This window comes from Mustela nivalis (assembly GCF_964662115.1).
Source record: "Mustela nivalis genome assembly, chromosome: 1".
Classification (NCBI taxonomy): domain Eukaryota; kingdom Metazoa; phylum Chordata; class Mammalia; order Carnivora; family Mustelidae; genus Mustela; species Mustela nivalis.
This window is the reverse complement of record NC_139020.1, coordinates 3,763,431-3,791,403: the sequence shown is the minus strand read 5'-3', so window position 1 is coordinate 3,791,403 and position 27,973 is coordinate 3,763,431. Positions and strand designations below refer to the sequence as shown.

At 61.0% G+C, this 27,973-nt stretch overlaps 2 protein-coding genes across 2 annotated transcripts in view; both read right to left on the bottom strand.

Annotated features, from left to right (window-relative positions):
- TMPRSS2 (transmembrane serine protease 2) overlaps positions 1-27,973 on the bottom strand; it is a 302,633-nt gene that overhangs the window by 228,495 nt on the left and 46,165 nt on the right. The gene's annotated exons all lie outside the window — the stretch shown is intronic.
- On the bottom strand, positions 1,633-27,030 carry RIPK4 (receptor interacting serine/threonine kinase 4). The gene is made up of 8 exons (XM_082686122.1): positions 26,803-27,030; positions 16,973-17,264; positions 12,096-12,244; positions 10,363-10,412; positions 7,950-8,108; positions 7,091-7,194; positions 5,488-5,749; positions 1,633-3,750 (listed from the first exon to the last, which is right to left on the bottom strand). The coding sequence occupies exons 1-8, from the start codon at positions 26,982-26,984 to the stop codon at positions 2,591-2,593; spliced, it is 2,358 nt and encodes a 785-aa protein (XP_082542248.1). The 5' UTR covers positions 26,985-27,030; the 3' UTR covers positions 1,633-2,590.

The window sequence follows — 27,973 nt, the reverse complement described above, 5'->3', positions numbered from 1 at the left end:
GGACAGTGAGCACATCTAAGCCACAGATCTTGGTGTCTAAATACCATTCCTCACAAAAAGAAACCTCTTTCCTTAGAGAACTCGGGGTATCTGAGGCTGGGTGAAGGAAGGACGAGACGAGTCTGAACTCCCCTTTTGTCAGGAAGTGAGGAGCGCTTGAAGAATGACAGGGACACATCAAAGGGACATGAGTGTTGGCATGAAGACACTGGAATTGGCCAAGTTAGGGATAACTTGAACATGAAAATCAAAGACAATAATGGAGTAGAGCCCACTGACTAAACGGGAATCCACAACTGCAGACCCACATAAATCGAGTATTGAAAAGGGAGAAGGGAACGCTGTGCTTTATGACCGGATCACATCCGTGGTGTCTGTGCCAAAAATACTTAAGGAAAGCAAATGGTGAAAATTAAGACAAACCTATATTGAGGACAGTCTACAAAACAACTAACTAATCCCCCAAACAGGCAAAGTTGTAAAAGTGAAGGGAAGACTGGGGAGCAGAGGACTGAATACTCGGGCGGTGGGGGGCGGTCAGGACCACCAAGGATGGTGGGGTCCTGAGCCAGAAGGGGAGACGGAAGATTTGCTGGTCGTTCCCACTGTTTGTTTTTCCTACAGAAAACATTTCGAGACGGTCAGCAAAATCTGAAAGGGATTTATGGATGAGATGGTATCGTTATCAATGTTGATTCCCTGCTTTTGATGGGTACACTGTGGCTATGTAGTAGAAAGTCCTTCTTTTTGGAAAATACATATTAAAGTATTTATGGGTGATGGGACACACTCTTTGCAACCTTAGACAGATGGACAGACGGATGGTTGGGCGGACGGACGGATGGTTGGTTGGATGGGCAGGTGGATGGATGGATGGATGGGTGGATGGATGGATGGGTGGATGGACGGATGCATGGACGGGCAAGTCAACGGGTGCGTGGACGGGTAACGGGCAGGTGAACGGACGGGTGGATGGGCAGGCGGAAGGACGGACGGACGGACGGACGGAGCAACAGGTGCACGGGTGGGTGAGGAGACGAGAAAGCAAAGAGAACGATGGTGCTAATGAGGAAACCTAAACGGACGGGGACTCCAGGTGTCAGGTGCCGCCAGAGTCCTACAGATCTAACTCTCCTGTAACCTGAAACTATTTCAAAATATAAATTTGACAAAAATAAGAATTGTAAACACTTATAAAGACATCAAAACGCTGGTGTGAGGAGCTTCCTCTGCTAAGGTCAGAGCATCTCTCTGCTGGGTCGCCCGAGGATGGGCCTAGCTGAGGAGCAGGAAGCCTGGGCCCCCTCCCCCTTCCCGTCACAGGCTGATTCAGTGCACCCAGACTACCCTTCTAGAAGGCCGTCTCCAACCACAGGACTGCCTGAAATCTCCGGTTTTCAGAGATCAGATGATTCACACTTTTATAAGAGGAAGAAGTCTCACAGACGCCAGAACAATTAGAAGATCGTTTCGTTTTATTGCCGAACGGTGTGTCGTCCGCACGTCCCACATCCCACTGTAGGGCACTGTCATGGAAGCGTGAGGTGTACTAAAACACAGCCCGCTCTAGGCAGCAGATGTTTCCCGTCACAGAAAAGACGCTCTAGGCAGCAGATGTTTCCCGTCACACCCCGCATACAGGTTCACATTAACACACACAGTACACTAACATCCATCCGTACTGCATCCCAGGCCACGGGGCGCGTCTGAGCACAGGGCCACGTCCGCAGCCAACCTCTGGGCTTCCGACCAGAAAGCCGAGGCTCCGGCACGGCGTAGGCGTTCGTCCAGCGGCTCCCACGCCCCACGAGGCCCCAAGACGGTAGCAGTCCACACAAACCGCCACCGCACCAGACATCAGCAAGCTGGTGGCCCATTTAGCTCGTCAGCCCGACAGTGGTCCCAAGCCAAAATGGTGGCGCTCTAGGCAACCCACAACGAGCAGAGCAAATCGCACCATCAGGGCACATGTGCGGCCGCCCACGAGGACTGACACATTTAGATAGAAACGAGCAGGCCACGTGACCGCTGGCTCGCATTTAAAAACCAACCTTATTACTTTACATCCTTCACGGACCAGACAGCCCATGGACGTGAGCGTTTTTAACAAGTTTAAGGCGATAGTTACACCATGTCTGTTTCTTGAACACAGTCTGTAAGACAAGGATTCCACTAAAACTCCCTGAAACAGGCTTTAGTGCCTGCTGCGGGGTCTGCGGATCCAAGACACAGCTCCTCTGGCACCGGCTCCGGCCATGGCTCGGCCACCCCGGGGCCCCCGCAGGGAGCGAGGAGCAGAGAAATGATTCCGACCCATCGTCCATCTGATAGCGGGCGTGCGATCAGGGGAGGGGTCGGCAGCCCAGCGCGCTCCTGCCGACAGCCCTCAGAGGGGGACGCGCCCGAGCGGATGTCCCTCGCGAACCCGGAGTCGGCAGCCACCTGCCTCTCGCTGGCCCTCCCGGTCAGGGTTCTGCCGGGCCGCAGACGTGGCGAGCGGCGCTGACCGGCACAGCGTCCTTCCGTCCCCACAGTGAACACGGCAGTGGGACAGGAAGCCCACGGGGGTCCCGGCGTCCAGGGCGGCAGGCTAGGTCTTGCTCCGCCGGAGGAGTGTGGCAGTGGGGCCGCGGCCGCCCTGGAACTTGAGGCTCTGCAGGTTGACCAGCGCGCCGTGCTTCAGCAGCGTCTCCACCGTCTTGGCGTGTCTGCCCTGGGCGGCCAGGTGCAGCGCGCTCAGCCCCTGCGCGTCGGCCAGGTTGAGCACGTCCGCGCTCACCAGCTCCTCCACCACCTCCGCGTGCCCGGCGGCGGCGGCCAGGTGCAGCGCCGTCTGGTGGCGGGGCCCCCGGGCCAGCACGTCCGCCTTCTCCTCCACGAGCAGCTTGACGGTGGCCAGGTGCCCGTGCCGGGCAGCCAGGTGCAGGGCGGTGCAGCCCTCCGCCGTGGCCGCCTCCTTGTCGGCCCCCCGGTGCAGGAGCAGCCGGGCGGTGCTGGTGTGGCCCGTCTCAGCGGCGACGTGCAGGGGCGTCTGCGACAGCACGCTGCGCACGTTGACGTCGGAGTGCAGGTCGATGAGGACGCGGGCCACACGGTAGTGGCCTCGCTGGGCGGCCAGGTGCAGCGGCGTCCTCCCGTCCAGCGTCTGCGCGTTCACGCTCACGCCTGGCTGCCTGGCCAGCAGCTTGACGATGGGCAGGTGGCCCTGCCAGGCGGCGTAGTGCAGCGGCACCCATGCGTCCTTCCCCGGCAGACTCACGTCGACGCCTCGGCGCAGCAGGATGCGCACGATGCTCTCCTGGCCGTGCTGGCAGGCCACGTGCATGGGCGTCCGGCCCTCGCAGTCCGCCTCGTGGACGGACGCGTTCTTCTCCAGCAGCAGCCGAGTGCTGCCCTCGTCCCCGTTCTGGGCCGCGAAGTGCAGCGCCGTCCACTGGTCCTCGTCCGCGGCGTTGACGCTGATCTTCCGCGCAAGCAGGAGCTCCACGACCCCGCGCACCCTCTTCTCCACCGCCACGTGCAGCGGGGTGGAGCCCTTCCTGTTGGTCAGGTTGGGGTTGGCGTTACTGAGCAGAAGCCACTTGACGCACTCCTCCTGCCCGGCCTCCACGGCCAGGTGTAGCAGGCTGGCGCCGCCATCCAGCACCAGGTCCACGTCCTGGGGCTGCAGGATCTTCATCAGCCTGCTGGTGTCCCCGCTCACGACGGCTTCCACCAGCTTCCTCTTCTGGACGTCGGTCGTGCCGAGATCTGCGGGGAGAGAGAGGCGAGGCTCAGGCCACCAGCCACTCCCGGGGCCTGGCTGGTGCCCAGATGTGGCCCCCGGGTCGCCGTGCGGCTGGACTCACTCAAGAGCCCGCGGGGCCATGTTACTAGGTTTCAGATGCGGCGGGGAGACACATTTGCAAAGTGAAAGTCATGCTACAGACCTACACGGTTGTCGTCTGATAAGGACGCAAGCCTCGGCCTCTGTGTGCTCAGAACGGCCGTGATTGCTACACTTACTTCACTGGGAAGAGGAAAGGGGAAAGAAAGGACGTGTGCCCCGAGTCTCCTGGAGGGCTGACGGCTCCGAGGCCGGGGGCACCCTTCCCAGGCTGCCTGCGGCTCCCCGACCCGGCCTCCTAATGCAGCGTCTCGGAAGGTTTCCTGAAAGAATCCTTCAAGGACTGCGACCTCCCATTCCGGAAGAACCGTTATTCATGAGGAAAAGGTTAGTCCTACCAGTGTCTGCGTTCCCGTTAGTGCAGAGCGACATCCCCTCCCCTACTCTCCAGCGGACCTGCAGGGGGCAGGGGCTGGGGATGCGACGTACAGGCTGGAATTCAAGAAAACACAGCCCGCGCAGCCCGCCACGTCCGGTAGCGTCTCTGCACCGGCTTCCGAGTCCAGCCAGGAACGGATCCTCCAAGAGCACCGGACCCAGCGAGAGCTCTAGGACACGTCTCTCCCCCCGAGGTGGGGAGTCTCTTGCCCGTTCCGTCTCTTCTCACCCAGTCAAGCTGTCTGGCTGGGCCCTGCCCACAGATGTGTCTCTGTAAGGCTTTTCCTCAACCCAAAATGCCCTCTTTTTCCCCAGAGTCCACTCTAAAAATCGCAGAAGGCTCCCGGCATGCGGGAAAAGCCCTTCCTTCCAGGAAGGCCCTGATCCACCAGGAGAAACAAGACTCCCCCTCCCGCCGGGCTCCGCACCCTCCCCACGGCCCCCAGGCACTTGGCCGCCCCCACACCACTGTCCCCCCAACCGGCCACAGTCCATATTTGCCTGGCGGGGCCGCAGCACCCTGAGGGCAGGACGGGGCTGCGTCTTCCCCTCCCCCTGTGGGGGGAGCCAGCCCCTGCGCCCAGGGACCAGCCTTTGGGCCAGAGGCAGGGAAAAACCCCCTTCTGAAGGAAAAACCCATCAGAATTAACATAAAAATACAAGGTGATGTCACCGGGAAGGACCCTCCCCCAACAGGTAGTACAGGACAGAATCAACACGGTAACACCTCCAGGAGCGACTCACCCATCCTAACACGGGGTTAAAATGAACGGGGGACTCACAAATCAAGCAAAGGGGTTTCAGGAAAAGGGGGGACACGGCTGCCCTCTGCAAGAGAGCTCTCCGGGTGCGGGTTTCCTTTCTCCACTGGCCTCACTTGACAGGACTCGGGCTTCTGCCAAGCCAAGGTCAGACCCTACACCTGGGGTTGGCAGAGGTAAGGCCTCCCGCACAGCCCAGGGGACGGCCCGCTCCCTCTGCTGAAGTGACAGCCCGCAGAGCCGCTCGGCCCGCCGCTCACCAACACGGCCCCTCCGGATTTGGGCTCGGCGAGCTAGCTACGTGCCGACGCCCCCGGCCGTCGGTCACGGATACAGACATGGACAGCGGCTCCAGAAGCTGCTGCCCGAGCTTCCAGCGGCACACGGGCTCCTACACACACGGCCTGCCCGCGGCCCCATCACTCTGTGCGTTACTTCCCAGGAAACGAGGTTCTCACTTACCGCCCGCTGAAGGCTCCCGCTCAAACGACAAGGACAGGGACCCTCTGGAGGAGAAGGCAGAGTCGACGGAAGACACCCCCGAGAGCCTCTTGCCGCTGCTGGCCGATGGCAGGCGGGACTCGGAGCAGCTGCGGCTGAGCTCCTCCGGGCCGTCGAGGGTCTGAGAGGTGCCCGAGTCCAGCTGGGAGAGGAGCTCAGACAGGCTGTAGTCGCTGTCGAAGGTCGGCGCAGACGCTCGCTTGAGAGGGGTGCACACGGGCTTCTGTGAACCAGGCAGAGGGGGGTGGATGAGAGCCACCCAGGACACAGGCAGTGCCACGGAGAGGGAAGGGGCCCTGGGTCCCTGGGCAGCCACCCAGGGCGCTCTGCCTGTGGCCACGTGCACAGCCGCAGGGAAGCCCGAGCACCGTGCGCGGGGCCCGCCAGGCGCAGACACACTGCGAGCCCAGACAGACTGGATGGACGCGGGAAGCCCCTCGAACTGGGCAGGGCGTGATGCGCAGGGAGCATGGGAAGCCCGAGTGCCGGCCGGGCCGTGCCCACCTGGCCGGCCAGCGTGGGTAAGAAAGGAAGGACTCGGGACAGGGGCTGGGAGCCCCTCACTGACAACCACCTGTGCCCCCTCCTCTGAGCCCCGTGAGTAGGGCTGGGGGGCGGCGTGGGGGCAAGTGCACGGGGCAGGCCCGGCTCCAGCACCAGCAGGGCCAATCTAGTCCACACGCACCAACGGAGCCTTTTGGAGGGCGTCCCTACCGGACCTCCAGAAAGGCAGATTTCTGGGGAGGAATTAAGCCCGAGGGTGGCTTCCGACCCCTCCCGGTTCAAGCCCACCGGTCCCCGGTCCTCCCGCTCCTTGGGACCCGCTGGTCCACTCTGACCCACTGGCTCAGTGCGCGGCCGCGCCCTCAAGCTGGGGGCTCCTTCTTCCTTATCAGGGCGAGGTTGCCACCCCCAGGCACCTTTGCTCCCCAACCTCACACACACACGCCCCTTTATGTTGAGACAACGGGCACGCCTTGAATGCTTATCTCCCGGCCTTACACGGACAGCCTGGCCTACACCGCCCGACACCAGGTAACGCATCAGGCTTCCCCCGACATGTCTCCCGTGGCCTGCCACCCTGGGCCCAGCGAGCTCTAGCCTTTACCGTTGTCACAGCACCTCGCTTAACCCACGTGGCTCTCTGGCAATAAGCCAGTTCCGAGCAGCAGACACAACGGGGCCAGAGTTCCAAGCCAGGGGGCAGAGACCGCAGAGCCCAGACCCCCTACCCCAATGGGGCCTACACGGGGTCTTCTGTTCCCCGGCTCAAAGAGCATCCGGCCCGTAGCCTCCAGTGTCAAAAGCGACCCACACTGTCTACTCTGAAACACAGACAGGAGGCGGGGACGGGGTGCAGCTCGGCAGGAACGGCCCCCGGGGCTGCCAGGCCGGCCAGGAGACCGCCGTCCTGCTCCTGAATGTGGGACCCCAGGTGCCGGGTGAGCTGGGGGTGTGGGACCCCAGGTGCCGGGTGAGCTGGGGGACCAGTCCAGGCCGGCAGGGAAGCCTGCCGGAAGGAGGGGGGGGGCTGAGAAATGACGTCCAGGAAGGGGGCCATTACCGGGCTCTCGGGCTCCAGCGGCTGCTTCGTGTCCAGACCCTGGGCCGGCTCCTTCACGGCCCCGTCCGGCTTCTCACACAGCTCCTCGGTTTCACAAGTGATTTCTATTGGGGAGAAAAGAAAACCAGGCGTGTCACTCGGACAATGGCTTCCACATTCGCTACTGAAACGTGAGGTGACAGCTGGGGCACGGCACCCCCGGGGTCTGGCCGGCACCCCAGCTTCCCGGGCCACTGGCCCGGCGGACCTCCCAAGCGAGCCCCACAGCCTCTGCACGGGCCCCTTTGAGGCCTCCCATTAGCCGTTACCAACAGGGTCTGGCAGACTCTCAGTAGGACCCACGGCGTTCCAGGCTCCCTGCGGGTGCCAAGGCTTGCCTCGAGAAAACCCTGTCTACCAGAGCCAGCAGCCCGCATGCCCACGAAGACCAGGGCAGCCTATCATCTCCACCCTCCGTGTTCCCAATGTAACGACCAACCCAAATTACATAAGAATCACTTTCCAACCGCAAAAAATACACCCATTCCAGGGGCCCAAGACCCCAGGACAAAGGCAAAGAAAGCCCCAGGTGAGGGGTCTCGCCGGTCCCCTAAGACGCGCCGCCACACCTGAACGTGCAGCACCGAGCGCTGGCCCCTCTGGGCAGCAAACCAGCCACAGGCTGGAGCAGAGGTGGACGGCCACGACCGTTCCCAGTGCCCGACGCCCCGACCCAGCCCCAGGTGCTGCAGGGCCCCAAGCCAGTGGCCAGCCTGTCCGCGTACCTGTGTCTGATCCCCCGCCTCCTGCCTACTTCCTCCCTCCCAGGACCCCAGCACAGCCATCAGGGGCAGGTCCCAGGGAGCCCCGGGGCACTCACCCTGGAAGGTGGGCCGCTCGCGGGGATCCCCGTGCCAGCACCTCTCCATGAGGCGCAGGAGGGCCCTGCAGGCCCGCGGCCGGGCTCTGCACACGGGCGGCAGCTCCGGGCGGTGGCCCTTCACCACTTTCACCATGATGTGCAGAATGTTCTTCTCATCTGCAAAGGAGAAGCAGGCAAGTCAGGGCAGCTCCGGGGCCGGGGGCCGTGGGCTTCCCCTTCAGGAGGAGGGACGTGCGTCACCCACACCATCCGCCGTCCCCACGACGGCACCCGGAGGCCACTTCATTTCCTTTGCAAAGCACAGAGAGCTCGTGACTCCTCGCACCCCAGCGCCTGTCTGCGCTCCCCCTTCCAGGTTTTAGAAATTCCGTACGATGTTCCAGATGGAACCAGGGCCCGTATCACAAGGAACATCTGCCTGGGCAACCAGCTCAAAGGAAAACGGGGTTCAAAGAAGAAAACTATCTGATGAGACTTGTTCCAAAGTGGCCCGTGCCTGCCAAAGGGAGGGAAGGCTCACAAGTCATGAAGTCACGTGGTCCAACCTCCACGTAAGCCCGGATCTCCCTGTGATGATGCAACACCCTTCCTAAACTCTGATTTCTACCCCAAAGCGCAGGCCCCAGGGGGGCCCGTGCAGGGAGCCGGCCACAGCGACACTGGCCAGGACGCCTGCCCTCCTCCAAACACGCTCGGGTCTGGGGAGTATGAACAGGGCCCTTTGCCCACAGTACGTCATGTGGGGCCCACCTGTCCTCCTCTGCAACCCTCCTGAGCACGGCGGACTCGCACTATCACCATCCCCTTGGTCACAGACCAGGGAGCCCAAAGTGACCCTCAGTGAGCCAGACTTCTCTCTCTGCTCAGCCTAAAATCACAACGCCCATCAGACAGGACCCCAGGCTCCCTGTTCCCAGCGCCCCCCCCCCCCCCCCCCCCCCAGTTCCCAGCACAGCTGCTGCAGGGAGCCCTGCCCAGGCAGCAGACACATGTCGGCTGGTGTGGAAATCTGGTCCCAAGTCCCGGCCTCCGGCCGGGGTCCCACTCTGACCCTCGGGGCCGCCTTCCGGTTGAAGCTCGTACAACAGCTCTCCGGCAGCTGCGCATCATTTCCACGATGCACCCGCCAAACCCTGCAGGGCCTCCAGACAAAACCGACGTGAACACCTGGAAGACTTTCTGCTGCCAAACGGACGGAAAGTTCCAGAAACCCCTTTCACTTCCGTACCGCAAACTCCCCTACGTCCCAAGCAATAAAGCACACAGGCCTTGGCTCCTGACCTTCATGTCACACACCTGGCCTTGGAGGGCGTGTGTCAGACCGTCCCGGGCCAGGGCCGTGCCACCAGACCACACGGACTCACACCACGGCGGCCGCGGAGGAGGAGGGGCAGGGAGGCAGACCAACAACAAGGACACAAACCCCCACAGGACGGGACTCCCGGACCTGGGGGCCTCACACCGACGCTGCTCTGAATTTCCTGTCTTTCCCATCCAAGTGCAAAGTGGCACAAATGACCCACGTACACCCGTAGAGGAACACGATGAGGGTAAAACGTCCTCGATTTTTCTAACGTGTCAAGGCACGGGCACCCGGAGGACAGACATCGGAGGGGCTGCCTGAAGGGGGACGAGATGTCGCAGCCCTCGAGGGGGACGTCAGGGACCTGGGTGCGCCCATCGGTGCGAAATCCACCCGGCTGCCCTGGAGACTGGTCGCCCACAGGGGCCGCGCCTCACACCCCCCGATGACACACTTACAGGTGGCTAAGGTGGTAGAGTTCACACGTATTTACATGTATTTTGCCATGTTTAAATTAAAGAAAAGAACTGTCTGGAAATATCCACAGCTGGCAAATCCAGAGAGACAGAAGGCCGTCGGGCAGTTGTCAGGGGCTGGGGGGGGGGGGGGGGAGGGTCCTTTCAGGGGGGTGAGAATGTTCTGGTTCTAGGCTGTGGGGGCATCGATGCAGCGGCAAATGCACTTGATGTCCCTGAATCAGACACTTTAAAGGGATAAAAGGCTGTTTGTGTCCCGTGTATCACGTCACATGCACACGCACACGCGTATACACACACACACACACACACACACAGAGGAACGAGCTGGTACAGACAGAAACCTGCTGAACAGAGCAGGTTCGGTGTTCAGAACCGTTCAGAACCGTTCTGGCGGCCGCCTTCCCCGGCCCTCGAACCGCGCTGTGACTGTGCCCGTCTCCACCCAGAGGCCTGCAGCACGGGCGGCGGGGCTGTGCAGGACACGCTGGGTAGGATGGACCAGCGCCCCCACGGTGCCCCGAGACGGTCCCGCCGGCCTCGTGGCCCAGAGCCACCCCCCATCCCCTGGGAGCGCGGGTCACAGGCACAGCTTCAATGGAGCCAGGACCACACACGGCGCGCCACTCACCTGCGAAGGGCTTCTTCTGCGTCAGCACACCCCAGACCACGATGGCGAAGCTGGAAGGAAAATCAGCCAGGTCAGTCTCTGCGGGCCAGGGGCTCACCCACACGGCACGGGCCGGAAGGAAAGCGCTCCAGCGCCTTCAAGAGCGAGGCAGTGGGAGAGGCGAGGGGGAGAAATGACACTGAGACGTTTCCCGTCCGCTCATGGAACGGGGGCTCCCCACGGAGCACGTCGGGGGGCGGGGGGGCTCCGATGTCAGACGCTGCCTGACGGACACACGTGACCTCCTGCTGCCCCAACAGCGTGCCTGGGGTGGGGGTGGGGCGGCCAAAGGAAAGGAACGCCGCTCTGCGGCTGGACAGTGGGCGCCGGGGAGCAGGGCCTGTGTCTGCTTAGTCGCCCTCCGTCTTCCGGCAGGCTCCGGGCACAAGGCGCTGACGCCAGCTCCGGACGGGGCGAGGAGCCTGCTCGCTGAGACGTCACACGGGGCTGGGCAGAGAGCGGGGAACACGAGAGCCGGGCCAGCTGACCTTGCTGGGGCCCTTTCTTGGTTGGTGGAAATCATATCCACACTCACTCACTCTCTGGATACATACACAGTGTACAAAATTACTCTGACTTGGGGCGCCTGGGTGGCTCAGCGGGTTAAAGCCTCTGCCTTCAGCTCAGGTCGTGATCCCAGGGTCCTGGGATCGAGCCCCACGTCGGGCTCTCTGCTCAGCGGGGAGCCTGCTTCCACCCCTTCCCCGCCTGTCTCTCTGCCTACTGTAATCTCTGTCAAATAAATAAATAAATAAAATCTTTTAAAAAAATTACTCTGACTATACCCCCCAACAAGCACAGTCTAACACATTAAAAGTTAAATAAATAAATAAAACAAGGAGCCCAGACACCGAGCGAGCACCCTGCCCCGAGCGGAGAGCGGCTACCGACAGGGAAGCCCGGAATTCTCCACGGAAAAGTAACTGAAGTCTCCAAGTTCAAAAGTTGAAACGCTCACCTCCAAAACAAACCCGGAACCTTATCGTCCCCAAACTCGACGAGCTGGGACAGGTCCCCACCGTGCCACCGACAACAGGCGGACAGCCCAGAGCCCAGCAGAGCACACACCCAAGGGCGACGGCCAAACCAGTCCGCCGGGCACAGGCCACGTCGCGAAGGCAAAGCTTCATGCTCGAGGGCGCAGGGTCACGGTCCGCACGCGGGAGGCCCGTGCTGAGGGGCTTGGGCGCGCCCTCCAACCCTCCCTGTCTTCTCCTCCAGCAGGTCTGGGTGAGTAAGACCTTTGCAATGTGGCAAAGGCAGGACCGCCGGCGTGGGATTACGCTCGAGGACCTCCGTCCCGCGGACGCTGGCTTGTGGACAACCCCAGCAAGCCTGCGTTCCTCCGTCAAAGCGAAGTGACATGAGAAGTGTAAGCTGCTGGGCCGGAGGGAGGGGCCCGGGCAGGAGCCCACGTCCTCGCACGCAGGGACCCACGGAGCACCGAGGACACACCGGCGAGAGGAACCCGCGCTTCACGAGAACACCAGCGCTCTCCCAGTGCGGGAGCCCATCTGGTTGCTCGGGTCTCTAACTGGCACCAAGCGCGAGCATTCCCCACCCCCACTGGCAGCACTTGCAGGGGACAGCGGTGCTGCACGTCTGGGGTAGCCTGGACCCCCAGCGAAAAACCCCGAACCGAGGAATCGAGGTGCGGAGCCCCAGCTGGGGCCACTCGCACGTCTGTTGCGCACCTGTACACATCGTGCTTGGTGTCGAAGAGCCGGCTCTTCTCCCGGATGCGCTCCGGAGGGAGGTAGGCGATGGTGCCAAACAGGCCGTCCATGCTGAGGTCGTGGGAGTGGGACAGCCCGTTGCACTTGGCCAGCCCAAAATCAGAAATCTGCAACAGAGCGAGGAAACCAGCGATCAGCGAGCTTCGTGGGGCCCCCGGGGAGGCGCTAGGGCTCTCCCAACCCCTCCCCTCTGCCGGGCCACAGGGCTCCGTCCCCACACTCCCATGTCGGCGCGGTCGGGAGCCTGCCGTGGAGCGCCGGCCTCCGGCTCCTCCAGGGAAGGCACAGACGGCTTTGGAGGAACCGTGTCCCGGCCACTGGGAGCTCGACGTGCAGGGAAGAGATTACGCTTTAAGGAAAGAATTCACTGAGAGGCAGAACTCTGGGAGATTACAATCTTACGCCTGCCACCGGGCACGGCCCGAGTCGGCCTAAAGGAGAAGAGCGACCGTGGGGTAGTCGGGGTTTCAGAGGACACATGAGGGCAGGGCCGGGAGTCCTGCCGCAGCTGCCGGTCACGCCGCAGTCCAGCTGCAGCGGGGGGCGGGCCACAGCATGATCTTTAAAGGGAACTGGGCCTTCAGACGCCCTTTAAAGCAAACAAGACACACACCATGCAGCCTCGAGGAGGCATTCTGCCCTCCACCCGGAACCGCGCGCGATCAACAGACACTTGCTGTCTCCTTTCCTGAACACGAGGCATCCACATAGAAGGCGTGACGCACCTCTCCTCCCCGTGCGCCGCCCGCCCCGAGGGAGCGCCCGGACCCCAGCTACGCAGGCCCCACACCTCCGCCTTCTCCTCTCCTTTGGGACCAGGTGTCCGGCGAGCTCAGGAAGCTCGGGGGACCCCACGGCGAGAGGGAAGGCGTCACCGGCTCCCCGCAGCGCAGCCCCCGCTGGCGTGCGTCGGGCCCCCCGGACGCCGGCTGAAGCTGTGTGCGTGGGCCCAGGCCACACTCCCTGACACGAAGGGGCTGGGGGTCCACGTGGAAAACTGTCCCTTCGCGGTCTCTTCCAAGGCTTACGAACTGTTGTGACGCCTTCCAGTGAAGTCCAGGGCCCCACCTCAAACACGCAGAGGGAGGGAGGGAACGGGGCTGAGCTGGGCCTGACTTCTGGGCGCGCGTGCCCTGGGCGTCAGCACCGCTCAACACAGGGAGAACGCACCCCCGGTCACCCGGACCTACAAGGGCGCTGGGACCACACCTGCCGGGAGCGGCTGGACAGAACAGGAGCAGGACGGGGCCCAGCCGGGACCGCATGGGGCCATGCCCGGAGGGTCCGCCTGGCTGTTGCTGGGCCCCGGCTGCCCATGTCGGCCTCCCAGAAAACTCCCGTGCACCAGCCTGCCCTGCACGTCCACAGAGCTGCTCCGGGCGGAGACAGAGCCGGCCCGGGACCTCTCCAAGTCCACAGTGCAGATGTCTCAGTTCGAACTCTCAGCCGCTTCAGCCCTTCAAGTTCGGACGTGGAGACCCACTGGGGTCCGGGGTCCGACCCCGTGCCTCCCGCCCCGCTCAAGCCCTTCCCCTTCGTTTCTGCATTTCCGTTGTCCACCTCAGAATGTCCTCGGTGTGAGAAAATAACTATAAATTTCACGTAAAAGCCACAGCAACGAAATGCAGATCAGAAATCCAAATTCTCTCCCCTGACCCTCCGCGCCACCTGCCCCCACCCTCCACCGGGTACCTCCTCACCCCCTCCCTGCCCTGTCCTGCCCAGGGCCCGTCTGTATGATCCCGGACACCGGGGCCCGGGCCATCCCAGTGTCTATCATGTATACAGCAGGTGCCCTATAATTTGCAAACAAACTTTCACATCCAGCCCCCGCCTCAGTACTGCTCGGTGCTCAGAGATGCCACCGGAACGTGGGCCCTGCTCCCTCCGGGCCCAGCTGGACGAGACCAAGGAAGGGCCTGGTCAGGGCTGTGCTGGCTTATGGAGCCACAGGAGCACGGACCCTCAGGGTCCCCCGGCATACGGTCTGGTCTGGGCCGAATGGACCACAGAAGCCTTAAACTAAACCATTCCAGGGGCCGCCTGGCCAGCTGAGCGGGTGGGGTACGGGGCTCTGGATCCCCGCCGTGAGTTCAAGCCCCACACTGGGGGTGGAGCCTGTTTCAAAAAGAGAGAAAATACAGTAACAATAAACGAAGCTTTTTCTTTTCCGCTTGAGATGGGCTTGCTCCCCTGGTATTTCACACAGTTCACACTAACGTACATGTAGACTTAACGTTAAGTCTCTGTACCGCACTCTGCAAAGTAGGCATCTGCTCTGAAACCGTGACCTCCAGCCACCCCTGCTGAGTACAGAAAGGCAGTCTTGAGGGGCCCGAGGGGAGGAGGGAGGCAGACGACTTGATCTCATTTCAGGATTCCAGATTCAAGTCTTATCATCCAGATCATCCCAGACCACAGGCCGCCCCGAAATCTGCGGGCCCGTCCCTTGATACAGAAGCTCAGACACTTCCCTCCATGCCGCACCTCGGGGACTCGGGAAACGTGTGATGCAAATACGTCATCTGTCTGTGCGGCTGAGCAGTGGTCCCAGAAGAGCAGCCCCCGGCCCCCGGGCCTTCTGGGCTGATGGCGGAGGGGACCGGCCTCAGTCACCCCCAGCTCCTTGGGACCCACTGGGTTCTTCGAGGAGCTTCACCCGTTTCATGAAACGGCCACCAGCACCAGGCTGCCCAGCCGGCATGCGCATGAGCGGGAGAAAATCGTGTTCAAACAGAGGAAGCTGGCAGCAGATGCAGGCCGACCTACCAGGAACGCAAGCCCCAGCACCCGGTGTGGAGAACCGCGCTCGTCTCCCTACTGAGCAAGCAGTAAGTGCGCACCGTGCACCCAGCACTGGAGACGCACCCCGGACAGAGGTCGGCATCGCCGGGGGCAAACAGGACTGTCTGGCCACCCATGCCCACGGCGCCAACAGCAGCGCCGTCACCACGCACGTCCGCGGGCCAGGCGCTGGGTCAGCCCATCGTCACCTCCGACCCTCACTACAACGCAGAGGGGGCCCCCACCCCCAGGTGACAGCTGGGGGTGGGGACTGCACCCCTAGGATCTGCTTAGCTGGTGAGCACCCAGCAGCCCCTCCCCTAATCTAACTTAGCCTCCCACTAAGAAACCTAGAATTTTCCATGACCTTTCTGCCTATGCCCCCTCCTCCTGCAGCAGGAAGTCTGATCCTCTCTGCAGACCCCGTACCCCACCCCGGTAGAACCCCCACCCCCAGCTGGAGTCCCCAGAGTAACGCCTCCCCCACCCGGTGGGCGACCTGTGGGGCACCTGCCACCTAGGACCTGTCCAGCCCTCGTGGGACACCGCTGTGGCCCACGCTCAGTTTGTGTGAATCTAGTACAGGCACAGACCCCGTGGCTATTGCCACTGATGGTGGACAGTGGCTGAACCCCTGAGCCGCAGCTTAGCAGGACCCGTGCCCCCACCCAGGGCACCTGGCCTGCGGGAGGGACCCCTGGCTCACCCTACGGTCTGCCACTGCCTCCTCGGGCTCTCGTGTACGCAAGCCCAAGGTCGAAAGCGGTGCTCCTCCCCGGGTACCCAGAGGACCGCACGCTCCCTGACACAGCCCTGTGATGTCAGTGGAGGCAGAAGGTCCCGTGGGAAGCCAGCACGCCGGCCGGAAGGAAACAGCTCCAGTAAAGCCGGGAACCGCCGTGGCACCCATTCACGCCCGACTGCTTGTTAGGAGGGTACCTCCACCTGCCGGCTACTGTCTGATTTCCAGGCGACACCCATTCAAGGGGCAGCTCGCAGTGGACAGGGATCTCCCCGTTGGCCTTGGAGCCGCAGGAGCAGGCCGCCTGGTCGCCGCCTAGTCGCGCGCCTCCTTCCAACAGAGCCCAGGGGCAGGGCCAGACTGCACCCGGGTCTCTCCGAGCCCTCGGGCCAGCACGGGAGGGGGTCCGGCAAGTGTGGGGCGACCAGGCAGGGAGAGCAAGTGTCCGCAGGTGAGTGTCTTCCAGGAACGGTTCCCACAGGGAACAGAAAGGGGCTCAGGCCTTGGCTCCCTCTGGCGCGCTCCTGGGCCCGTGCAGGGAAAGCGCGGGGGCGAGTGCACCCCGCAGGCAGGCAGACAGCCCCGGGCCTGCCAAGCGAGCCAGCGTCACCCCACAGAGAAGGCGCATGACGCGTGTCACCCTGGTGTCCACAACAGGACCCCGGACACGAGGGCCCTGCAGAGGACAGCCTGAGCCAAAGAGCACAAACCCGACGCCGTTACGAACTGCAATTCCAGGTGGCCAGTGCCTGGCTTTAGCTCTATGATCCCTCACACTTTTCTGTTTCATAAACTTACCCCGAAAAAACAAAAACCAGGAGCAGACCTCAGGGGCCTGGCATCACGAGAATGAGCCCCCTCCGGAGCTGTTCCTGTGGAGCCTCCGTTTCAGATCACCCCCAAATCCCACCACCGCCATCCGGAGACCACGGAAGGGGGTGCAGCCGTCACCACAGAGCCCGCGGGCCCACGGAGACAGCCCACCCACAGCGCACCCAGGGGCGGACTCCTAGCCGGATTTCAGTAAGATCTAAGTAAGACCCGTGTCAGGTACCCCGGAAGCCTCTTTTTCCAGGGTGCCCAGAATTCAGGCTCCTGCTCCAGGATCTAGGGGAGCGACCCGGGTGCCGAAGGGGCCATTCCCCGGCTACGTGTTGAGGGGCTCACACTGCGCACGATGAGACGGGGGTCGCTGGAGTCCTTCTGCTGACGGAGGCCTTTGCTTCGAGGGCCCCCCACGCACTGTGCCCTCTCCGCCCTTACCCCCCCGGCCGCCAGGGCCCTGCCCACGGTGCCGGGCGCATCCTACCTTGACATGGTAGTGGGCGTCCAGCAAGATGTTGGCGGGCTTGAGGTCCAGGTGCAGGAGGGGCGGCGCCATGCAGTGCAGGAAGTTCATGCCCACGGCCGTCTCGTGGATGATGCGGAAGCGCAGATCCCACGGCAGCGGCTCGGCCGCCAGCAGCTTCTCCAGCGAGCCCATCTCCATGTACTCCATGACCAGGCCCACGGGCTCCTGGCATATGCCGTACACGGGCAGGATGTAGCGGAACTTGGCCATCTCCATCTTCCTGGCTTCTTCCAGAAGCTCCCCACGCTCCCTGGAAAAGTCGAAGACGTGAGATATGCACGGGGCTCCCCAGCCACTGACACGGAGACCCGGAGGCCACCAGCTCTGCGAGCGGAGAAAATGACCCCCACGTATGTCCCATGATCCCACTCGGAGCCTCCCAAGGTCACACGTCTTAGAGATATCCAGGCACTTCTGTGCATGGGGGAACGTAACACTGATTATTATCTGAAAACCCAGGGGTCACCAAGCAAGACGGCCAATGCCGGCACTCCTGTCTCCTGGGACGACGGAAGAGGAGTTTCCTTGAGACAATGCATCCGTCCCAAGACCCCCAGTCACTTGTGAAGCCCAGCACTCCGTCTGGCCCAGGGTCCCCTGAATCCAACCCCACACTCACGTCACTGGCATGTCAGCCGGCGAAGCCACCTTCTTCTAAAACCGTTGTTTTGGTTATAGTAACATATAGGTAATGGAGTTTTTGTCTTAACCACGCTAAGTGTACAGTTCGCAGGCATCACATACACTCACGGGCTGTGCAACCATCACCACGCTCCACACCCAAACCTCGTTCATCGGCCCAACAAGAACTCCGTGTCCATTCAACCGGAGTCCCGTCCTGTGGGCCCCGCTCACCCCGGGCTACCTCCTGCCTGGACGGACTCATCCACGCATCTGACGGACGTGCAGTCCCACAGCGCCTGTCCTCCTGTGACTCAGCATCTCAGCACAACGTGCTCATGCGTCAGCTGTGCCGCAGTGTGCGTCCAAGCCCCATTCCTTTTCCGGGCTGAATAATGTTCCACCAGAGGAACATGTCACCCTCACGTACCCACTCATCTGACGGTGGACATGTAGGTGGTTTCCCACGTCAGGTTACTGTGACTAAAGCTGTATGCTGCACATGCTGGTGCACAAGTATCCGCCTGCGTCCCTGTTTCCAAGCCTTTGGGCTCCACACCCAGGAGTAGGACGGCTGGGCCATCTATGCCAAACCTTTTCAGGAACCCCCAAGCACTGCGCACAGCCTGCCCTCAGTTCTGGCGGGAAGACAGTCTCCCCCGTTCAAGCCACACGGCCGTGCCTGCTTTCCCACTTGCGGTGCAGACCGGCGGCTGTGGGTGCAGAGCTCCGGACGTTTGCTCCCGGGCCCCCCACAGTGTGTCGGGCCAGGGTCCAGGGTCACACCTGGTACAGCTGCAAACTCACAGCCTGGAGTCCCCGTACCCTGGCCTGTGTCAGCAAAATGGAACAAAAGTCCCCGGGTGCACGCAGGAGAAAGGGCTGAATCACAGGAGGCGGCTTGGTCACATGCCATTGAGGTCAGCGGTGGTCAAAACGGGACACCATCAAACGCACCCTGCAAGCTGGCCAAGCCGAGACTTCCCAGCCCCAGGGTGCTGGGGGGATCTCAGCCCCTCGGCCCACACACCCCACCGCTGCGGCGGGGTCTCATGAGCATCCGCCAAGAATCTGTAGAGCAGGCGTCGCAGGGAGAGGATCCCTGAGTGTCGATCAGGGATGCTCGCGTACCCGCGGCTCTGCCCCCGCCCAGGGAAACGGAACAAAGTCTGGGACATTTTGGGTGTCATGGCTCAGGGCTGCCACTGGCATCCAGTGGGCGGGAGCCAGAGACGTGGCTCGGCGACCCGTGGTGTGTAAGAGAGCTCCCAATGCAGAGTTGCCCAAAAACCGCGCCAAGCCTGAGAGCCCTCGTGCAGACCCAGCTTCAGTGCACCTCCGCCAACTTTAAAATAAACCACCCAGACCAGAGCAGCCCACGTAAGCACCCCCAGCATTCACTCTAACTTCACTGTTTCCACGGGCAGCTCATACTCAACGAGGGAGCCATGAACACTCAGCAGGGACCAGGGCGTCTTCTTGACACGCGGTGCTCGGGAAGCTGAGGAACATGTGCATGTGGACATGTGCATGGACACCATGTGCCCTGGTGTCACCACTCACGGAGATTAACTCAACGTAGGTCAAAAGCCTAAAAGCAAGGTTGGCCATGGTGAAACTAGCAGAAAACATTAAGAAGCTCATTAACATCCGTCCTGGCAATGAGCTCTTTGGACATGATACCCTAAGCAAAGCACAAAAGCAAAAATCAGCAAATGGGACTGCATCCAACTCAGAAGCTTCTGGGCAGCCAAAGAAACAACGAACAAAATGAAGGCCTCCAGGTTGGGAGAAAAATCCTGCAAACCACCTAATGGATAGGAAGTTAATACCCACAATAGGTAACAAATAAACACAACTTAAAGAAAAAATGTGATTTTAAAATGGGAAGAAGAACTAAACAGACATTTCTCCAAAGAGGACATCACAATGGCCAGCAGGCCCATGGGAAGATGCTGGGTATCGCCAACCATCAGCAAAGTATGAATCAAACCCACAGTTATTGGCCTCACACCCATCAGGAGGGCTTGCGTCACAGACGTGGAGGAACAAGTGCTGCAGAGGACGTGGAGGAAAGGGGAGTCCTTACACACTCCTTACACACTCCTGGTGGGAATGCACACTGACTCAATCACTGCGGACGACATGATGAAGGTTCCTCCAAAGAGTTAGAACAAAACTGTCAACGTAATGAAAAGAAGGGCCATCTGTACCCCAGTGTTCATAGCAGGAGCGGCCACGGTTGCCAAACTGTAGAAAGAACCAAGATGCCCTTCAACAGACAAATGGATAAGGAAGATGTGGTCCATATACACTATGGAGTATGATGCCTCCATCAGAAAGGACGAATACCCAACTTTTGTAGCAACATGGACGGGACTGGAAGAGATTATGCTGAGTGAAATAAGTCAAGCAGAGAGAGTCAATTATCATATGGTTTCACTTATTTGTGGAGCATAACAAATAGCATGGAGGACAAGGGGAGTTAGAGAGGAGAAGGGAGTTGGGGTAAATTGGAAGGGGAGGTGAACCATGAGAGACTATGGGCTCTGAGAAACAATCTGAGGGGTTTGAAGGGGCGTGGGGTGGGAGGTTGGGGGAACCAGGTGGTGGGTATTAGAGAGGGCACAGATTGCATGGAGCACTGGGTGTGGCGCAAAAACAATGAATTCTGTTACACTGAAAAGAAATTAAAAACAAAACAAAACAAAACAAAACAAAACCAGAACTGTCACACAAGGCCTCTGGGAGGGAACCCAAAGGCAATGAAAACAAATCTCCACAAGAGATCCGCACACCCACGTTCACCCCAGCATTATTTACAACAGCCACGATACAGAAACAACCCAAATGCCCATCAGGGGACGGAGGGGTAAAACGCGAGCTGTGGTGCACACACACCGCGCGCAGTTTCTCAGCCGCGAGAAGGCAGGCTCTCCCGCATCTGCAGGAGACGGACCTTGAGCACATTACCTGTGCCAAGGCGAGCCCGATGGAGAAAGTTCTGCGTGATGTCACTGACATGTGGAATCTAAGAAGGAATCAAGTGGTGGTGACCAGGGGCCAAAGGTGGGGGGTCAACACCGACGGTGTTTAAGGGCACAAGCTTGTCCCCAGTGTGAAAACAGCCGCGTACAGGTGAACACACACAGTCTGTTGCACAGGGACAGTAAGTATGTAATATGGTAAACATCACTCCGCTCCGAGCTATGCGAATGTATCAATGTATCAATGTTACACAGTCTTCACCTTAAATTGACGCAATGTCAAATGCACCTGATGAAAAGAAGCGAATCTGTTTGTCCTGGACAATGGGTCGCAGGTATGTGCTGGGGAACGTGCTTTCTAATCAGCTCCTAAAGGAATGGTCCAGAACCACATGCCAGACGCGCCCTCTTGCATCTTGGGAACTGAGCAGGTCCAACACGGGCACACGGCCACGCATGCAGTAGGCCAGGGTGGCCTCAGGGGTGCCCCCAAAGTGCAGGTTCTGGCACAAGCAGCCCAGAACCCACTACAGGGGCTCTTCCAGGGCCCGGACGCACCTGGCCCTGCCGCCCTCCCCACCTGCACTCGTGTGCCAGCCCGATGGAGAGTCCCACGAGGCCACGTCGGACGGACCTCCTCTCTGCGACTATAAGCTACCAGGTATCACACACTTAGGAAAACCCTTCCCAGGGAGGAGGGCCCGCTGGCGAGAAGGCACCCAGATCCCACGGCAAAGACAGCAGCACCCGAGGTCCACCTGCCCGGAGCACCTGCGCTCAACAAGGTCACCGCAGCTCCGGGCAGAGAGCGAGAGAACCGGCGAGGAGACCTGACGGGGCTGGGAATGGAGGGGACGGCCAGCAAGGATGCCCTCGCTCTCTCCTGGGGGTCAGAGGGGGGCCCTCACCGATGCTGGGGGAGCACCCCGGAGGAGGTGGAGAATCTGGTTTGGAACACACTCAAGGAGCAAAGACTCCCCGTGGCCGTAGGAACCAGGGACCCACAGATGGGGAATGGAGAGGAGATTACTGCAGCACAAAACTGCGTTTAGCGCAGCTTGCTTGCGCAGCACGCTGTTAAATGGCCAATGAACGGAGAGCCGAATGCCCACAGGAGGGCAATGCTGCCTATGGCGGCGGGCGGGGGGGGGGAGGGGGTCCCGGTGCAGGGTTGAAGAGCTGCTTGCACCCTCCTAAGGAAACTCAGAAGGTCCACCAGCCCCTCGCACACAGAGGCAGACCCCAACCCTGCCCCGGGCTCCACAGGCATCAAGGGGGAGGGGCTGGGTGCCAGCCTCAGGCCCCGAGGAAAGGCTGGTCATTTAAAGAGAGAGCAAAGTGATACCCCAGGCCCAGTCACCTGCACTGAACAGGACAACCACCTCCCAGCACCCACTACTCCCACTGCCTACCACTACGACCAGCACTCACGCCCCAGTAACCCTAACCCTAACCCTAACCCAGTTGCTACCCGGGCACAGCCGCTTCTGTTTCCCAGGTGGTTAGAAATCGGTGTTAGAACTTGTCTGATGCTATTGCTTTTGTTTTCTTCTAACGCGGCTGGCTTGCCTCCCCTCCCCTCCCACTGTGTGTCTGTGGGGCCCCGCGTCCTTCTGTCCTGCCCAGAGACCCACCTGCCATGGAAAAGCAGTGCCGGATGCCCCTCCCGGCCCACAGGCCCAATGGCTCGGGTGTTACCGGCTGGACAGTGACCAGGGAGGGTCACTGCCCATGCAGGGCATCCAGAGATGAGCCCTCCAAGCCTGACTGATAACCAATCGGATTCTGAGAACAAAGTCAGCGACACTGAGGTGGAATTTCTCCTTACCCCAAGCTCTGGGCTACTTTGCAAATAAAGAGTTTTCTTCCCTTTGCCCCAAGGGCGCAGCACCTAAAACCAGGGTGACTTCTGATCCCTCGCCAAGCTCATCAGTGGCGGAACAGCCCCACTGGCAACACACCACTCACCCCCCCCCCCGCTCCCCCAGCCCCAGGCCCTTTGCACTCGACCCAATATGCCTTGGTTCAAAAACTCAGAAAGGCCTCCCTCTGCCTCCCCACCACCAGGCCCCCGTGCTGGTGTCCTGAGAGCCCCGTGCCCTCTTGGGAAGAATGCCAGGCAGGCTTTGCACAACCAACCACTCGTGTAAGGACATTTCACTGGGGAAAACCAGCCAGCTTGGAAAATGGTCTTCTGGCAACTCCGGCAGAATGCCCTGGAGCACAGTGGACCCCACCCGTCGCCACAGCTCCCCAGGGCAAGGAAGGGGGTCCCCGGACAACCTCGGGGAGGTCTCGGGGGACACGGAGAGACGCCTCACAAGGGCCTGGGGAGGGGGCTGACCTGGGCCCCAGAGCGCTGGCATTGTTTTTGTTCAGAAGGGGTGGGCACAACGATTTTGGGACCCCACCCAGCCGAAATCCCAATGACCCCACCCCTCAGCTTTTCTTTAATTGCTCCAGGGACCCCCCCCCAACACCTACACCCCAACAGGAGGCATCTGCAATTCAATGGGCCTGGAATGAGCCCTCCGCAGGGAGCCACCCAGCGGGACTGAAATGCGCTCCCTGAGCAAAAAGAAACCACCGATTGTTTTCCTGTCAACAGCAATTACTTTTTTTTCCATATACTTCCCCTCCAGGCAGACGACAGAGAAGAAACTACAGACCCCGGGCTCCTGGAGGACCCCAGCGCAGGGAGCTCCAGCCCCATCAGGGTCCGCATGACCAAACCCCTCTCTTCGCTGTTAGAGTCAAGCTCGTGACCACCCGAATCCACGGACCTCAGTCTTTGTCAAAGCACCCTAAAAGTTGTGACGGGCCTCCAGAGTATCTAAAATCGGGCCCATTTCGGCAGGACCGGTGTCACATTTCTCTCCGGGGACCATTTCAAAAGCAGCTCCTTCTGGGGAAGGCTTAGGAATTCGGTTTCCCAGCAGAACCGCCAGGGCGCCCCCAGGCCCAGCACCTCCTCTCTTGGTCCCAGATCGAAAAATCTCTGAGCGTTAACAGGACTGAGGTGGGGCTCCTGGCCCCGTGCTCCTTCTCAACAGCACTTACAGTAACTCAACTTTTTGCTCACTTAGGACTGGCCGAGGCTACTCTCCCTCCCGGGGAGGGCAGGTGCGAGGGAAATACCAGAAATTCACCAGACAGACCGCTCAGGAACTTCAGAAACCCCAGAGGCCGACGGAGAGGGACACCAAGGGTTCCCTCAGGAGGAATTCAGGGTGGAAAGGGCGAAAGAACAGGATGAAACGGCGGCGGCGGAGGCGCAGGGCAGTGCGGGGTGGGGGTGGGGGTCGGATGGGGCGAAGGAGAGGAGGAACCGAGAGCTCCTGCGAGGGGGACCCAGGAACCGGCTCTGGGAAAGGCAGCGGAGAAAAGTTGAGTCACGTGCGAGCTGCGGCCTCTGGGCCCGGCCATCCCAGTGCGCACCCAGGGAGCCTCCGAGGGTTCCCACACTGCTATTTTTAAACCTGACAAGAAACGGGCTTGTCAGATTGTCAGCTCTGTAGCTGCAAACGTGGGGTTTGCTCAGGCTCGTCCGGACTAGCCGGGGCCCGGGGGCCTGGGACGCAGTGGCTGTGGGCCTGGTGCTCTGTTATTCAGGGCTTCCTCCTAGCCCGGGGGAGGGGCGGCGGCCTCAGGAATGGGGCCTTTGGGGTCACTATGCTTGCTGAAATGGAAACACGCCCAACCCTAGACTCCACCCTGGCCCTCGTGACCCCTCATCAAGGTTCACCAGGGAGGCCGAAGCCACCAGACCTGCCCATAAGGAGTGGGAAACACAGACCGATCCCTGAAATCCCTGAAGACCCCCTTGGAAGCTCCCTGGGCAGGGGCTTCTCTGCCCCCGACCCCGCCACCATCCCGGGGACCCTCCAGGGCCGCCTGGGGTTGGGCAGCCCCTGCCTCCCCTGCACACAAGCCGGAGGCCGCGGCTGCTCCGAGGGGCCTGGGGAGGGGTCTGGGGGTCGCGGGCAGGGGCTGCTCCCAGAACCCCGCAAAGATCCTCTTTCCCATTTCAGGGAACATCTTGCAAACGGTGGGGCAGGGAGACCACCAATTTGGCAAGACAGGTAGCAAAACCACACTGCGAGGTCTAGCCGGAAGCTCGCAGGCCTGCAGTGCCACCAGCCCGTACTGGGCTACCTGGAACCGAACACCGTCAGCCATCAGCCGAGCAGAGCTGGCTTCTCCAAAAGCAGAGAAATCAGCCACCGCGGCACATGCAGAACTCCAGCCTGCCCTACCGGGCCGGCCAAGTGTAAGAGGTGAACCTCTTCCTGTTGGGTGATGCTGACCTCGGCCTGGCCGCCCAGGACATGCCAGCGCCTGCCTGCTTGGGGCAGGGCAGGAAAGGCTTCCAGTTAAAGGACAAAATACTTTTCACCCAGGCTACGCAACATCCTCAGTGATCTGCCTTGTGTGGAGAAACCCTAGCTCCGTCTGGGCCACCCAAGAAACAAGGACCCAGCGGCTGGAAATCACAGAGTCGGGGGATGCAGGAGGAGGTGTCAGCCTGGGGACGAGCCTGCACTTGGCTTGCTCTGACACCAAAAAATTGGCATGACAAAAGTTGCTGATGAAGAAAGCTCACTTTAACCCAGACTCCATCCGACACCTGCCCCCCAGACCCCGAGAAAGCTGCTAGGGCCAGGGTCTTGCCTTTCTGAATCTAAGCACTAGCTGGTATTCAAAGCAGTTTGGATTTTATCAAAATAACCACAGCGCCCCTCCCGGCCTGAGAAGTTACCAGGATCTGGTGCGGGGAGGAGAGGGCTTGCACAGCATCTCACCGCTGCTGGTGCTATCTTTATGACACCTGCCACCACTCTGCCGAAGTTTCCAAGAAACACTGGGTTTGAGGCTTAGAACGAGGAGCCTCCGAGAGCAGTACCGTCTCATCTCCTAGGCCCAGAAGAAAACATGACGCGGGGAGCACACGGGGCTGAGGGCACAGCAATCCTTCTACCTCAGGCCTGGGGACTCAGCCAGCCCCTGGGAAGGCCATCGCCACCATCCCACCTCCCAGAAGCCAAGGATTACAAACCAGGCATTTGAGGCAGCAGAGGCTACGTGGGGTTTAAAACGAGCTGTTTTCCCTAGTCTGTGTGTGTCCGGGACTGACTTTGTAAGGCAGATCTCCACACAGAATACAAACACAACTTTCATGCAGAACACAAACTTTCACTAAGTGATCTTTTAAATGTGTCCAATCGAAGCTTACCTATAAACTCCTAAAATGCACATGTAAAAGGAGCTTCTCCACACCCCCCTCTCCCACCCCCAGCCCCAAAACGATGCACAGATCACCGTCCAGCAACTGTGTTTAACTGGGGTGGCCCTGTGTCCTTTCCAATCGTCATTAACTTGAACACCCCTGCCTGCAAGGCCGGGACAGGCAGGTTCCCACCGTCCTGGCTTTTGGACTGGAGCGTGGGGGTCGGGGGTTTGCAAGGAGGGAGGGAGCTCTGACTCGGACACAAAGCAGGTCAGTGTAAAGACCCCTTCCCAGAGGCTGGGTGTAGAAATAAAGTCGCTAAAACTAGAGTTTGCCTCGAGTAAGTGCTGCGAGAAACACGACCCCCAGGGCTACCTGCCGGACCCCAAGGCCGAGCCGGAGCCCCGCAGCCCGGAGGAAGCCTGGCCAAGCCAAGCCAGTACTTCCGACCGAAATAATTACCGTCTTAGACCAATTTGTGCTCCAGCGTAAATTACTAAGTGAGGCGAACGGAGTGCAGCTAACTCACAAAGCCCGGATCCCCACACGGCAATTTCTCTAAGCCGGGCGCAGACCGCAGCGCCCAGGCGGGTCCCGGGCGGGCCGGACGCGCCTCCGAGGGGCGCGGGTCCAAAGCCCCGAGAATCCGAGGCTTCCCGCAAGGCCCGGGAGCACCCCGGGCGCCTCACAGCGCTTCCACCCAGCGCGGCCCCCCGATGTGCCTCGGAGGAGCCGGAGCGGGGCCCGGAGTGCGCAACGGGACGGTGGAGCTCGACCCCCGGCCTCCGCGTCCCTCGGGCCGGGCGGGCGGCGCGGACACCGCCGGGGCTCACGGCCTCGCCCGGCGCCGGCTGGTCCCTCCCGAGCGCTCCGGCGGCGACCCGAGCCCCCGGCACCGCGGCGCCCGCCCCGGCCGCGCCACCCGCCCCGGCGCCCCCGCCCGGGCGGCTGACCTGTCGTCGACGTGCAGGCTGGGCGGGCACTTCAGCGCGAGCCAAGTCTTCCAGTGGACGTGGCGCACCTTGTACACCTGCCCGAAGCCGCCCGAGCCGACCTTCTCCCAGCCCGCGAACTCGCCCGCGTCGAACGTGCGCAGCAGACCCAGGGCCCACGGGCTCCCGCCGCCGCCCGCCATCGCGCGCGTCTGGCCGCCACCCCGCGCCGCCGCGGCCGCCCCGGCCGCCCAGGTGCCCAGGTGTGCGCCCCGCCCGCTGACGTCACTTCCTCCGCCGCCGGCCCCGCCCCCCGTCCCGGGGCGCCGAGGCCCCGCAGACCCGCGGAGGCGAGTGCGGGGTCACCGCGTCCGCCGCCGCGCGCGGCTGCCCGCCCGGGGGCGTGGGTGCGGGCGCTTGGATCCGAGTCGATCCGATTCTCCGCGCGGCCGCAGGTTTTCCCAGGTTTCCCGGTGCTGCCACTCGGCAGCGCTTTGCCAAAAAAGGACAAAGGGATCCAACGACGGGGGGGGGGGGGGGGCTTTCGTGCAAACCGCGGATCCTGGGCAGACTTGCCCCATTTTAGGTGTCCTCGTTGGCGTGCACGAAGGTCTCTACAACGTTACCACCGTGTGAGCTCGTGGATCTACCACTGCTGTCAAGATCTAGAGCAAACCACCACGGAAGGACTCCCCGCGCCCCTTTTCAGAACCGAACCCCCAAACCGTGCCCGCCACGAGTCTTACCTCTATTTCAAAAATTGTGTTATTTGCAAATATGTTCTATTTGCACCCAGGAATGACCTCGTGTGGGATCTTTTGGAATCCCTCCTCCCCCACCACCACTGGGCGTAATTCCCTGGAAATTAGTGTCTCGCTTTTCTACACTGAAGTTTCCACTTTGGAATTAAGTTTCTTTCTTTTTTTTAAATCACCCCAACAGCAAATCTTACGTTTAAAGGCAGGAAGTTACCTCCATCCTGTCCTAGAGAGCAGTATCTTTTGTATGCGTAGAACAAACTGGGGAGAAAAGCTTTTCCACCCTTGGGGAAAAATCCCCAGCCTTGAATGAGCTCAGATCTTGGAAAGATGTCTGAGTCAGAGGTCGAGAAGTATGATTGCAAACTTCAATGCCTAAACACCACTTACCCCTGTTGGACTATACAGTGAGGGAAGGTTTCTTCTGGGCCATA

Bases quoted from the DNA above. Each gene is read 5' to 3' on its own strand.
- RIPK4 (XM_082686122.1), bottom strand. From the start codon at position 26,984: ATGGCGGGCGGCGGCGGGAGCCCGTGGGCCCTGGGTCTGCTGCGCACG. The intron at 10,413-12,095 runs GTGCGCAACAGA...TTTTCCTTCCAG, and splicing joins ACCAAGCACGATGTGTACAG to CTTCGCCATCGTGGTCTGGG. The intron at 3,751-5,487 runs GTAAGTGAGAAC...CTCTCCCCGCAG, and splicing joins GCGGGAGCCTTCAGCGGGCG to ATCTCGGCACGACCGACGTC.